The sequence below is a fragment of the Musa acuminata genome, chromosome BXJ2-11 (genome assembly GCF_036884655.1).
Source record: "Musa acuminata AAA Group cultivar baxijiao chromosome BXJ2-11, Cavendish_Baxijiao_AAA, whole genome shotgun sequence".
In the NCBI taxonomy this organism is placed as follows: domain Eukaryota; kingdom Viridiplantae; phylum Streptophyta; class Magnoliopsida; order Zingiberales; family Musaceae; genus Musa; species Musa acuminata.
The window spans coordinates 3,213,090-3,226,273 of record NC_088348.1 but is presented as its reverse complement, the minus strand read 5'-3'; the positions used below and the strand labels follow the sequence as shown (position 1 = coordinate 3,226,273).

Here is a 13,184-nt window from a genome sequence, read left to right as displayed (position 1 = left end):
CAGAGTCATGATTTAATATTTAATATTTTTATTTTTGAATTTGTTTCTCTTATTATCGTATCAAATTATGTTTTTATTATTTAATATTTATAATCTAAGAGGTATTGATTTTATTCCCAGAATTGTAGAAACTAGGAATGCTAGATTCATTGAAATAGATAAAATAAGTGAGAGTGGTAAATCACGAAATACAATTATTTAAAAAATTCAAATAGAGGTAGCTTTACTAGTAACTTCAATGTTGTTGTTCCCCCAAACTGTTAAACAATTTGATAATGTTGATGAAATAAACATCAATCAATCTATAACAAGTCAATCACAAATAATAATATTAAGAATATCTCAAAATAAAGGAGATCTATTATTTCTAATAATTATGTGGTCTATTTACCATAGTCAAAAGTGACTTAGTTATATATGATGGTCCAGTTTTATTTTATAGGCCATTGAAACTATAATTTCTAAAAAAATAGGTTAATGCAAGAATTAAAATCTTTGAATGAAAATCAAGTTTGAGACCTTTGATGAATTACTTGAAGGATGTAAAAAAGTCGATTATTAATAGGTCTTTAAGATCAAATTTTACTTGAATGATAATATATACCTGGTGATTTGGTGCTAAAGGTTTCACTCAAAAAGATAGCATTGATTATATAAAAAATATTTTATTTAATTTTCAGAAAAGATTTTTTCAAAAATTTTATGATCTTAGCTTGTTATAACTTAGAGTTACACCAAATAGATATGAAAAAAGATGTTTCTAAATGAGAACTTGGAGAAAGAAATTTACATCTACCAACCTAAAGGCTTTCCAATTAAAGGGAAGAAACACATGATATATAAACTTAAGAAATTAATATATGAAATTATACAAACTTCTGGACGATGATATCTTAAATATAAAAAATTCTTTACATTTATGAAAATACTGTTGATCTATGTACATATATGAAGGTCGGTGAGAGTAAGTTTATTTTTTGGATTGTAAATGATGATGATATTTTGCTTGCTTGCTGCTAATGATCTTGGTTTATTATATGAAATAAAAAATATCTTTCTAAGAACTTTAAATTAAAAAATATGGGAGTGACAACTCATGTGACTGGAATTAAAATATTTTAAGATCGATCATAAGGATTATTGGGATTATCTCAGTAAAAATATATTAATAAAATTTTAAAAAATTTAAGAAAAAATTATTTAGGAGGAATTATTCCAATTTGGAAAGGGGATAAATTTACTTTATGCAATGTTCAAAGAATAAATTTGTATTAGGTCAAACATCAGTTTTGCTATTGGAATATTGGGTAGATATCAAAGTAATTCTAGATTTGACTATTCAAAAGCTATAAAGAAAATTCTAAGATACTTATATACTCGCTTATAGGAGATCAAATAATCTCAAAGTAATTGGATGTTTAGATTCAGATTTTGGTAGATGTGATGATATAAAAAAATAACACTTGACTTTTTGTTCCTTTTAGTTGAGGAGCAATTTGGTGGATGAGGGCACAGCTGTCCATCATTCCTACATTCATTATAGAAGTGGAGTTTGTGATAATATTTAAGGCTACAATTCAAAAGCTCAAATCTAGTTTTCATAATTTACTCTTTAAAAAAAATTAAAACTTTATTATAATAATTTTGTAATAGTATTCTGCTTTAAAACTATGTGCTATAAGGGTGCTAAACATATGAAAATGAAATATTTAGCGGTGAAAAAAAAAAGTTTAGAAACAAACAATATTAATTGAACATATTAGCATTGCCCTTATGATTACAGATCCATTAACGAAAGGATTATCACCCAAGATATTTATTGGACATGTTAAAAGAATAAGCACTATTAGACATCATTATTAATATTATGTCATATTCATAAATGATTATTTAATATGATATTTTCATCGAGAACTTATTTCAAATAAAGGGGGTAAGGGAGAAAAACTAGAATTCTATTTATCTGAGTTGTTTTTTAGGAGATTTAAATTTCTCAAATGATCTCCAATTTATCAATGGATCAATATATGTTTTTAAATTATTATTATTATTTAATTATTAAATCTAAATATTATGAGATTTATGTTATACTATGATGTTTTATTTGTGTCTGAATTTAATATGAACATGAAGCTCCTTACTATTTCCATTTGCTTTTCGTGAATGAAATGCAAAATACTTAATATCTTTTTGCCATGAGAAGGCTGTGTCTCAAGATGTACGGGATGCATAAACACCTGGTGAAAAGAAGAAGACAAATTCATTTCCTCTACTTGGGATCAGGAATACCTACTTGGAGCTGTTTTCTGGCCACAGCAAGGTGCAGGACGGTGTTGCCTTTCGCATCTCCAGAGTTGAGTAGCTCATCGTTCTCATCCGTTCTGTTCAGCAAGAACTGCACGGTCTCGAAGCTGTTTGATTTCACAGTAAGATGAAGGATGGAATCACCTTGCGATGTCACAGCTCGCGAGGACTCCGGGCACGCATCCAGTAACACAGTCAAAGCATCAAGCTTGCCTCGTAAGGCTGCAGTGTGGGCGGGCATGAAGCCATCGTTGTCGGTCGCCAAGCAGAGATTGGCAGCGGCTGCGTACTGCAGCAGTTCGTTCACCACGGATAAGTGGCCTTGGGCAGCGGCCAGGTGCAATGCGGAAAGGCCTTCGCGGTTGCGGCCACGCGCGAGCTCCGGGTTTACGGTGAGGATCTCCCGGACCAGATCGGAGTGGCCGAGCGATGCAGCGATGTGGAGGGGGCTGTCCGACAGGTGAGCCGCGGCGATGGCTTGCCTGTGGAGCAGGAGCCGGTCTTCTTGTAGCGAACGCCGCAACAAAGTGAGGTCTCCCGCATAAGCTGCTTCCTCTAGTCTCGGATCCATGCTTAGTTACGCACACACACACACACTCTCTCTCTCTCGATTTGGTCACAAACAACTCGAAGTTAGGACGCCTATATATATGCTAAAAATCTCGAGCGATTCCTCCCGGTCGGTCTTCTTGGTCGTGTCTCCATCAAGACGCCGGCCTTGTTGAAGAAGCCGTCTCCAAAACGGAAGTTGCTTCCTCCGGTCATGCATCCCATTGGTCTGGAGTTGGTAGAATACTTTTTCTCAGCTTGCTTTCTCGTTCGCCGAAACTACCAAGGGAATGAAGTGAAGCTGGGCCAGTCGATGTGCGGTATTTGTGTTTGAGAATGTTGATGAAACATGATGGACTTATGATATATAGCTTTTCCTAACTTTTCTTCACGTAGAAAATGGACTTATAATAATAATAATAATAATAATTTATTATTATTATTATTATTATTATTTCAACTCATTTTAATTTATTGATAATATTGGACTACCAATCTATTTATAAACATACATTTTGTTTTAAAATTTTCTCCCAATATAAATAGGGAAAGATAAATGAATAAATATACTGATAATCTAATACATGATCAAATCTAATTATACAATCAATATTATATATGATATGAGAGATATGACATATAGACGAGACATCACTCTAATTGGGCCAACACCCTATTTTCATCTATCTGATTATATGCCAGGAGGGATTTAATTTTATTAGAGCAATAACATAACATTGACGTTGACTCAAGTCATTTAGTTGATATGTCGATTCAATCCCATGAGATTTGTTATATAATATTGAATAGATGATTGACTTGATTCATCCTTATATTATGTTTCTCGAGTTCGATGCAAGATCACATAGCTCATCGATAGTCGGATGATACACATAATCATTTCTAGTATACACTGTGATCTCAATCCAATCGATATCTACCGCATCATAAAAAGATCTCGTATGTGCATTTTTAGAAACTTTTTGCTAATATAATGGTAGTAGAATGATAATATTTTTTCATTATAGTTTTTTATTTTTTTCGCTTTTGTTTTCGAGTTTTTTATTTTTTATTTCTTCGTTAGAAATCATATGCCATCGATGGTCATCGGGTCCCGATCCGTCACAAAAGTGTATATGTTCTTCATTTTCACTTGCACAATAAACTCAGTTCTTGTTCATACATATTGGACATTAACTCGGATTTCATTCATATATTAAAATTAAATTAATTTTCATGAGAGGAGATATTAAAATAGATTGGGTCATTTTCTAACTATCTAAACTTGTGAGATCTTTGGTCATTCAATTCAATCCTTAGTGCGCACATGTTATTTTATGATTTCAGACAAGAGTGAGTAAATGTTGCTCTCTTGTTCATCCAAACCTTCCTCTCTATCTTCTTCTCTTACGCTTACAGGCTTACACTTATAGGCGACGAATCCATTCGTTGACTATTACATTTCGCCTTGGGAGAAATGACCCCTTCCCCTTAAACTAAATCAACTTAAGGACACATCGCTACTGTTCTGGCAGATCAAAGTCACCGGTGGGAGTTCAAGGAAGCAAAGCTCGAGGCAGTGGATCCACTACCAACTCCATCAGCCGCCGGATTCCCTCGCTGGGTTGCAGCAGAAAGTTCAATCTGCTACTAAATGCTCGACCAAGGAGAAGGGAGGTTTCATGGATTCCAGTTGTTTTGTTGACCCAGCCAATTCAAAGCTGCTACTTCCACGTCGTAGTAGACATCGACGTGCCCGCTTTCCTCGAACTGAATCGAAGTAGCTGTAATGTGGTTGCGTCGAGTGCAATAAGAAAGGCTTCTTCTTCTTCTTCCCCTTCTCCTTCTTTAGGTCTGATGTGACCTTACAGAAATCGTCGTATGGTGCGTTGATGGCGTTGGTCCCTGGGGACGAAGCGCAGTGGTCTGGGAAAAAGAGCCAAGCGGACCACTCTACAGCAGTAGAGATCATGCACACCGTCCGGCGCATGACAAGGAATGTGGACGGCACATCCCTCCGGCGTGTCATAAAAAACCATCCCTCCCTCCCTCTCTCGATATACAGCGACAGTGTTATTAAATTGGTCAATGCTTTGACCGTCCGTACCGCATCTTTGCACTCTCTCCCTCTGTGTCTTCTCGCTCTCAATCAGTTTGTCTCGTTCATTATTCTAATTGGGATGCACTATTTGCATTTGTTCATCCAATACGTACCCATCCAAACACAAACAAACTCTTTTAGTTTATTATCTTTCCAAGAGTACTAATTACATGAATAATATTTCTTAGATGCAAAAGTAGAATAAATGTATATTATTATAAAAGTAGAAGAAATTGCAAAATTATTATATTAAGATATATTTTATCTAAGAGTTATTGTCATTTTTTTTTCCACGTATAATTTCGTACATTTGCGGGCGATTGGGTCAAACCGAGCGGTCCACGCGGGACCCGCTGCAATTTTGATCACCGCGTGCATCCCTCCCGAAGCAGGCAAACGCGAATCACGACGCCGTTAAAACACTCGTCCTTCTTGTCCCGCGCAGATCACCGGGACGTGACCACACCATGATCCGGTGACATCACCCGCCGAATTCTGACGCGACGGACGGTCCTGATGACATCTCATGCCAAACGGTACGCTTCCCATGCAAAAAAAGACCCTACGCGTACCCTGCCGATTTGGCCGTCTCCCACGGCCTCACAGACCCACGCCTGCACCTGCCTCGTCACTGTACCAACCGTAAAAACCTCGTCGGTCCCACAACCCCTTTAGCTGAGACAGGCCGCAGTTTTTGTTTCGTTCCACGTACACAGACAAAGATTTCTTTTTCCTTGTTTTGTTGCCTTGTTTTCTCGTGGAGGAGTAGGTAACGTTGTGTTCCACAGCCTACTCTTTCACCTTCTTTCAATCCTCTCACAGCCGGAGGTGAGCTGTTTCCCTCTTCTTTACCGCGGCGGTGTCAATTAATTTACGCACATACCTCCACATTAATTACCCGTCTCAATGCCCCCAAACACCTGCAGAGTTTCCAAGGACGAAAGCGCCCTTCTCTCCTACTCGCTTCAATTTCCTGTAGCAATTAGACGTTGAAATCATCATCATATAAACTCGGATGGTACTTCTCTTCAACCTCCTGTGCATCTCAAATCAATCATATTGGACAGAAAGTCTTGGGAGGAAGACATTGTGGTAGCTGTTGTTCAACAGCATGCATGATCGGAGGCAATGGTTCTCGGAGACCAAGCAAGTGCTTGGTTGGATTCATCACCACCTAACAATGTATCAAGATCCGCTGCTGTACTGTTCCAGTACACCGATCTAATTGCTATGGTTTGGGGAGTGTGAGGAATTCTTTGCTAGATTTTGTTATGGGTGCAGAACTTTTGGAGGAAAATCTGGGAATTACTGAAAGGTTGTTCCGACGTAATTTCCATGAAAGAAGTGGAGTTCATAGAGAGTCTACCCTATGCGTGGTGTAGGTCCGGTAGATCTCTTTGTAGGTCTTCCATGGAGTAGGCTGACAAATGTTGGAATACTTCTGACAGAAAGGAGAGTAGAGAGAACAATTAACACCAAGTGGTCTGAGCAACTTGGGAAGCAAGGGACAATCTCATTTATTAGAGCAGACTTCTCGCGTCTGATAAGATGGAATTGTAGGACATTGAAGAATAATATGATGAGAAGGTGAACTGTTGCTATAACATTCCACAGCAGCAGGATAATGTTGTGAGAAGATGGCAGAAGCTTGAGGCAGCATGGATCCAAGTTAGTGAAGGTGATGAACAGTAATATGGTGGTGAGGGTTTATGTTTCTTGCTGCTCTGTTCACCAATTAATAGGAGAAACGAAAGGGGGGAAGACGATAGAAAAGAAGGGTAGATGCATGTTGTCCGAGGAGAAGTTGGTCAATTGGATCAACGAAAATGTGCATGGAATGGGATGGAGCATGAGAAAAGAAGAGGCGGAGAGGGGGGGTGCGTTGGGGACTGGGAACAGCAGTACCAACGCCCAACCACACCAACGCTGTCGTTTTAGAACAGCGGCTTGTGTTCTTTTACCGAGGCGGAAAGAGAAGTGGCCGCCTCGGGTCTTGTCACCGAGCTCGCATAGGGGATCCCCAATGGCTTCCATTTGTTTGTATTCCACCTCAGTTCGAAGTGATCATCTGTTGATAAATAAATAATAAAAGAGACATCTTTTTTCCTTTCTTTTGTTTTGTTTTGTTTTGGGTTTGATTGCTGCTGCTGCTGGTTATTGCTGGTGTGATTGGTGGTAGGGCAGTGGAGGTGATGGGAAGTAATGGAGGGCAATAATAATAATAAACCTCTTGGTTGCGCCATTGAAGGCAGGCTTGGCCATCCTCCCCTGCTTCTCCTTTGGCAACAACACAGCCAGAGCTCCTCCAGGGGGCCAGCGCAGGTCGACGTCTCCTTTTCCCTGCTCCTCTCCCCGTCTCCCCCATCCCCTGCTTTCCGCTCCGCCTCTCCACTCTCCTGTCGTATCACTCTCCTGTAGCTCATGGCGAACGTGATGGGGCGAGTTACTGCTGCTCGAGCGCACTGACACACCACTCCTACTCTTCCTAATCCGCATTGAAGGCCGGTCATCTGCTGCGAAGAGGAGCCTAGGGAGCATTATGGTATGTGTTCGATCTCTCCTGTAGTGGGTTGGGGAGGGGGAAAGATTGGGACTTGGTCTATTCTCCCGTCTGATTTCTTGGAGCAGGTGGGGTATTCGAGCAGCATGCCGGGCTGGCTTGAGGCGATGCTGGGGGAGAAGTTCTTCAACCCTTGCATGATCCACGAGACGTCGAAGAAGAACGAGAAGAACATCTTTTGCCTCGACTGCTGTTCTAGCTTCTGCCCTCAGTGCCTTCCTCCTCACCGCCCCCACCGCCTCCTCCAGGTACTCCACCCACTCCACTCGTTTCTCTTTGCTCTGCGTCACCAAAAAAATCCAATCTTCACACTCACTGATGATGTTTTTTGTTGGGCTTGGCGTGTAGGTTCGCAGGTATGTGTACCACGACGTAGTGCGAGTTGACGATTTGGAGAAATTGATCGACTGTTCTTCCGTCCAGGTAAATCGAAACCCAACAAAATTAACGAAAAAGATGCAATTTTGCTCTTCTTTGGACGTCCACAAAGAAGAGACTTGTGTTGACGAGATTCAATTCTGCTGTTCTATCGATCGACCGAGTTGTTGTTTTTGGCCTTCGCAGTCGTACACCACCAACAGCGCGAAGGTGGTGTTCCTGAACGAGCGGCCGCCGAGCCGCCCGTTCCGGGGCTCCGGAAACGCCTGCCTCTCCTGCTACCGCCCGCTCCAAGACCCCTACTTCTTCTGCTCCCTCTCCTGCAAGGTATCGTGAGATTGGAAACCATGCACGCGTAATCGAAATGAGTTCTTTAGTTTGTTTGTTGTGGCTGTTAATTAATGGAGAACAGGTGAAGGAGCTGCTGCGGAGCGAGGGCGGGCTGTGGAAGGAGCTGCGTGAGTGCGAGTACCTGCCGCTATCGTGCGAGCTGGACGAGGGGCAGCTGACGCCCGACTCCATCCTCGAGTCCGCCTCCGCGACCTCCTCGGCTTCCAGTGGCGGAGGGGCGGCGGCGGCGACGCCGGTCGCCGCGGGGACCGAGGCCGCGTCCCGGAGGAAGAAGCGGACCGGCGCCGGCTCCGGCTCCGGCCGCCGCGGTGGGGACCGGGCTGCCTTGCCGGAGATGGCGAGCCGGCGGAAGAAAGGGGTGCCCGTCCGAGCTCCGTTGTTCTAATTTCCAAACAAGGAGGGAAATTGCGGAAGGAAGGTGAAATCTTTGACCCGATTTTGTAAACCAATCCATGGGTCAAATTCATGTTCGACTTCGGAGCCAACATCTCTCTCTCTCTCTCCTCGGGTTTTGTTTGCATTTGCATCGTTGAAATCAAAAGGACTTGTGCGTTTCTTGTTTTACTCGGAATCAACTTGTGGGATGAAGACAAAGTTTTGATGATCCACTGTCGTTGTTTGACGAGAGAGTCGCAGCGGCAGCTTTAATTCGAAAAAGAGGAAGGGGCGGGTCAGGCTTTGCGCCCGCCTCCTCGTCCTCCTCTCTGGTGTCTGCTCTGCTCTGGGAGGGTGGGGGGGGCTTCGTAGCAGCGGTTGGGTGGGAACACGAGGAGGAGGAGAGGAGGAGGAGAAGGTAGTGGTCAAAGCGGGACGAACGTAGGAGGGCGGACGAAGATGGAAAAGAAGCCAAAAGCGTGCATGTAAGACTGCTTGATGGGTCCCACGGAGGAAAAGAAAGGGTGGGCTACTGCTTTGCATGAGCCTTTCCCGGCTTGTCTTCAGCCCAGCCACAGGAATATGCCATCTGAAATATCCAGATCCTATAGTTGATATCTACATTATATTTACTATAATTTATTCATTATATATATATATATATAGACAATCCGGATACGATAATGTCAGCTGGGCATATGATTAATATGACTTTCTTAAAAAAATTATTTTATTAAGATAATTATATGGAATGGGCCAGATGATGCTGGACATTCTGAGACCTGATGAAGTTGGGCCTTTGCTAACACCAAGAACTTGAGAAGTTGCTGATTGGAAAATTGGAAAGGGCTTCATTTTGTACTTATTTATTGGATGATTTCGTCAGAAAAAAACTTGATTTCAAGAAAAATGATGAAGAGATTTATGTCATTAGGATTTGGCGGCGTGTGTCGGATGACTTAGCAGCAAAATATTATTTTAAAATTAAAAGCAACTTATCATTCCTTTACTTTTCGATAAAACAACAATAGGAACAAAATGTTAGACAAGTGAAAAGTCAATTTTTGATGGCATAATTACTTATTTAAAATTGATTTTAATGCAATAAGAATTCACTAAAGATAAATTAATATATGATAGAGAATATTCTGGCATCGACCACATGTTGTCAATTGGCAACCGCCATAGTGTCAACGTGGAAGATAGGCTCGACTCCCATCTGATACAACAGAAAAGGGTCAAGATGATGGGTAGCACTCTTCCGGTTATACCTTGCTAGCTCTGCATGGCATAGGATTACATGGATCGATACTATGCTACAGGAGCCCAGACTCACACCACACGAGGTGCGAGCAATCCTTACCGATCGTAGCCCCCTTCTATCGACTCCATAAGTATAAAAATTGATTTTTGATGCTTGAACAAGGACCAGACTCTCACACTTTGAACTCTCTTACTTTTATTACTCTACAAAAAACTAATTTTATCATCCGAGGGGTTGAGTCGAGAAAGTCCCTCGATATTAACCTTTTGTGCAAGATCCCCGAGAAGACTAGAACCGACCTAAGCTCCAAGCCATCTCAACCAATACATCCCCAACAATAACTCCCTCGTCTAGTCGTCGCGAGGGCCATTTAAACAGCTACAACTCTGTGCCTCCTCGAGATATAATCGAATCGTGTCGATCCATCCACGATTGTTGACATCAGGTAACAATAATATATATATTTTTATAGTAAATTTTGATCGCTAAATTAAGAAATTGATTTGATGTGGCTGTATTTTGAATATTATAGTGTTAGAGAATAAAAAAGCAAAATGATTATATCCCAACTCATCGGAAGACTTGAGCGAAGTAGAAATCCTCTGAGAGTTGAATAACCCTCGAACGATCAAGTTTAGAATCTATTCGCTATTTAAGGGAAAAAAAATCCACATTTAAAATATTATTATTTAAATCAAATCAATTCAATCCTCTATATCATAGATTCCAAATCGAGTGGATAACACATCCATTTCTTTCTATTAACACTTAAATTTCCCTATAAAATATACAATTAATGTTGAAATTGACATCAACCAAAACTGCAGTGGACCCTACACCATATAGAAACGTGGCCAAAACCAAAATCCACGTCACTCATCCCACTCCTCTTCATTGTCGCCCACCAAGAGGAGCGCATCCTTCCCCTGTTGCATCGCCCGCACACGCCGTTGGATCCGCCGCAGCGCCCCCTCGATGGCTAGATCGATGGCGTCCTTCCTCGCCCGCAGCGCCGCCGAGCTCCCGTGCCGCCGGTACATGACGCCCGGCGCCAGCTCCAGCACCGCCTCCCTCATCCGCCGCTCTCGCGCCGGGGGTATCGCCTCCAGGACGTCCGCGATCCGCTGCCCCCCGAACATCACCTCCTCCTTGGGTATCAGCACGGAGAACTCATCGTACCTGCGGCGCGGTAGGTGCCACCCGAACTGACTCGCCGCCGATGCCTCCTCGAAGAACACCGGGATGCACCCTGCGAGGATGCCGTCGAAGGTGGACCGGCGCGTCGGAGTTTCGCCCGGCGGCTGGAGGCAGAACCGCGCGCGGAGCATGGGGCGCATGAAACGGGCGGGGTCGTGGATGCAGACGCCCCCGGAGCAGTCGACGAGTTCGCAGAGGTCGCGGCGGAGCTCGCACTCGGCGTGGATGCTCGAGACGACGTTGGGTCGGCCGCTCCCGGGAGCGGCCCCGCCGGCAAAGAGCATTAGAGTGGAACGGCGGGAGCGGCGAGCACGGGCGAGCCAGGCGTCGAGGCGAGCGAGGTTGGCGGGGTGGAAGGAGGTCGGGGGCGGGACAGCATGCTCCTGCAGGGACCAGGCGCGGGACTCGAAGGTGAAGACGGTGAGGTTGTAGAATTCGGGTAGGCCGAGAAAGGCGGTACCCCATAGTGGGGTCTGAGCTGGGTCGTTGTCGAAATCCGAGGCGAAGCCGGCAACGGCGAGGAAGTGGTCGTGACCACCGAAGCGGGACCAGATGGCGGGCCGATCGCGGCGGATGAGCCATTTGGCGAGGTCGCGGCCGTGAAGGGCGGAGAAGTTCCATTGGGCGGGGGAGTAGAGGAAGGGGAGAGCGGCGAGGCCGGTGTAGTAGGGGACGAAGATTGCGTCAGCGGCGACGGGATCGGCGGTGAGGCAGGGGTACTCGAGCATGCGGCGGTGGAAGAAGAGCTCAAGGAAGAGGGGCTCGGTGCGGTACCAGGAGCGGGAGCGGTTGTGGGTGCGGGGCCCCAGTCCATGGTTCGCGAGGAAGGGGATGATGCTCTTCTCCGGCTGCTCCCGGATCTCGAAGAGGATGGGGAAGTCGTCGCAGGTGGCGAGAAGGTCGGTGTTGAAGCGGCTCGGAAGCTCGCGGATGTAGATCCGGCGGCCGTTGCACTCGGGCCGATCGCTCGCGCCAGAACCAGCGGCGCCAGCTTTCTGCGGGAGGCCGCCCGATCTGATGGCGGTCACGGTGGTCGCCCTGGGATCCCACGCGAGGAGGAATCGGAGGGCGAGGAGCAGTATCGCGAGGGAAACGGAGGGGATAGCCATGAAAATGTAGGCGATGATGGAGTTGTCGAGCGGATTGAACAATTAGGCCGCGATCGGCGTCGCCATTGTGGTGTCATCGGTTGCGGTCGGACGATATGGAAGAGGCAGGATGGAAGAGTCAACGAAGGGAGTGGTGGAGGAGGAGGCATGTCGGGAGTGGTCTCCGCGCGTCGGTCGGTGGAGGAGAGGAGCGCCTGCGGTCCGCACGAACTCCGCCTGCTGCGGTGATCGTGGGAGAGGTGGGCTCGTGGAGGCGAATGATATGAGCTATTGAACGCGAACGACTACGGGTCTTTAAAATACGTGAAATTGAATCATCATCCGTTTCGTGTTTCATTTCTTATGGAGTATTCATAACTATTACAAAACTACTAAAACAACATTGAAAAGATATTACACGAGCATCATTGAAGATTATTTTGTTTGATTACACTGTGGTGTTTTATCCATTGAACTAAAATAAAAATAGGCACTGATGTTGCTATGGTTCCAAAACTCTATCAATTTAAAGCTAAGTTCATTTCTTTTCTTTTCTTTTTCTGAAATGGGATTTTTTTTTTACCAGTGATGAGAGCGAGTTGTGATCTAAGGACTCCTCAATAATCAGACAACTTTTACCAAAAAAATATGACATTTTAGTTTTATAAAGCGTATGATAATTCTAGACAATCTTAATATAGATACGATAATGACATATACATACCTATATGATATTTATAAGTCTGTTAAATCTCTCTTACTCTCATAGATGTCTTTTGAAATCCTCCCTTATTCTCATATATGCTTCGGAAAGATAAAATTATGCAAGTACCTGCATCGATCAAAACGGATAAAACCGTACGGATATACCCATCACATAAAACTGATAATTCCTCATGATTCTACGGGTCACAATAATGATCGACCGATCAAATTATCCTTTATTAAATACATGCACAGCAAGAATATAGGCAAGTTGAGTAAAAGAACATGCCTACATATGCATGACAAGTTATG

General features: G+C 43.8%; 3 protein-coding genes across 3 annotated transcripts; 1 reads left to right on the top strand and 2 right to left on the bottom strand.

The window, feature by feature from the left end:
- Positions 1 to 2,269: 2,269 nt before the first annotated feature.
- Positions 2,270 to 2,875, bottom strand: LOC135626288 (ankyrin repeat-containing protein BDA1-like). The gene has a single exon (XM_065131488.1). The coding sequence runs from the start codon at positions 2,873 to 2,875 to the stop codon at positions 2,270 to 2,272; it is 606 nt and encodes a 201-aa protein (XP_064987560.1).
- A 4,279-nt stretch (positions 2,876 to 7,154) lies between these two features.
- Positions 7,155 to 8,807, top strand: LOC135626516 (protein RGF1 INDUCIBLE TRANSCRIPTION FACTOR 1-like). The gene is made up of 5 exons (XM_065131886.1): positions 7,155 to 7,496; positions 7,583 to 7,762; positions 7,863 to 7,937; positions 8,079 to 8,219; positions 8,305 to 8,807. Exons 1-5 carry the CDS (start codon positions 7,494 to 7,496, stop codon positions 8,626 to 8,628), a joined length of 723 nt encoding a protein of 240 aa, XP_064987958.1. The 5' UTR covers positions 7,155 to 7,493; the 3' UTR covers positions 8,629 to 8,807.
- Positions 8,808 to 10,645: 1,838 nt separating this feature from the next.
- On the bottom strand, positions 10,646 to 12,594 carry LOC135626656 (probable xyloglucan galactosyltransferase GT19). Its single transcript, XM_065132116.1, has one exon. The coding sequence runs from the start codon at positions 12,186 to 12,188 to the stop codon at positions 10,755 to 10,757; it is 1,434 nt and encodes a 477-aa protein (XP_064988188.1). The 5' UTR covers positions 12,189 to 12,594; the 3' UTR covers positions 10,646 to 10,754.
- Between the last annotated feature and the right edge of the window lie 590 nt (positions 12,595 to 13,184).

What these genes read in the sequence shown, in the direction of transcription:
- LOC135626516 (XM_065131886.1), top strand. An exon ending in GCCCCCACCGCCTCCTCCAG is followed by an intron (nt 7,763 to 7,862) that starts GTACTCCACCCA and finishes CTTGGCGTGTAG; the next exon opens with GTTCGCAGGTATGTGTACCA. An exon ending in TCTGCTCCCTCTCCTGCAAG is followed by an intron (nt 8,220 to 8,304) that starts GTATCGTGAGAT and finishes AATGGAGAACAG; the next exon opens with GTGAAGGAGCTGCTGCGGAG.
- LOC135626656 (XM_065132116.1), bottom strand. Translation starts at nt 12,188, where the DNA reads ATGGCTATCCCCTCCGTTTCCCTCGCGATACTGCTCCTCGCCCTCCGA.
- LOC135626288 (XM_065131488.1), bottom strand. Translation starts at nt 2,875, where the DNA reads ATGGATCCGAGACTAGAGGAAGCAGCTTATGCGGGAGACCTCACTTTG.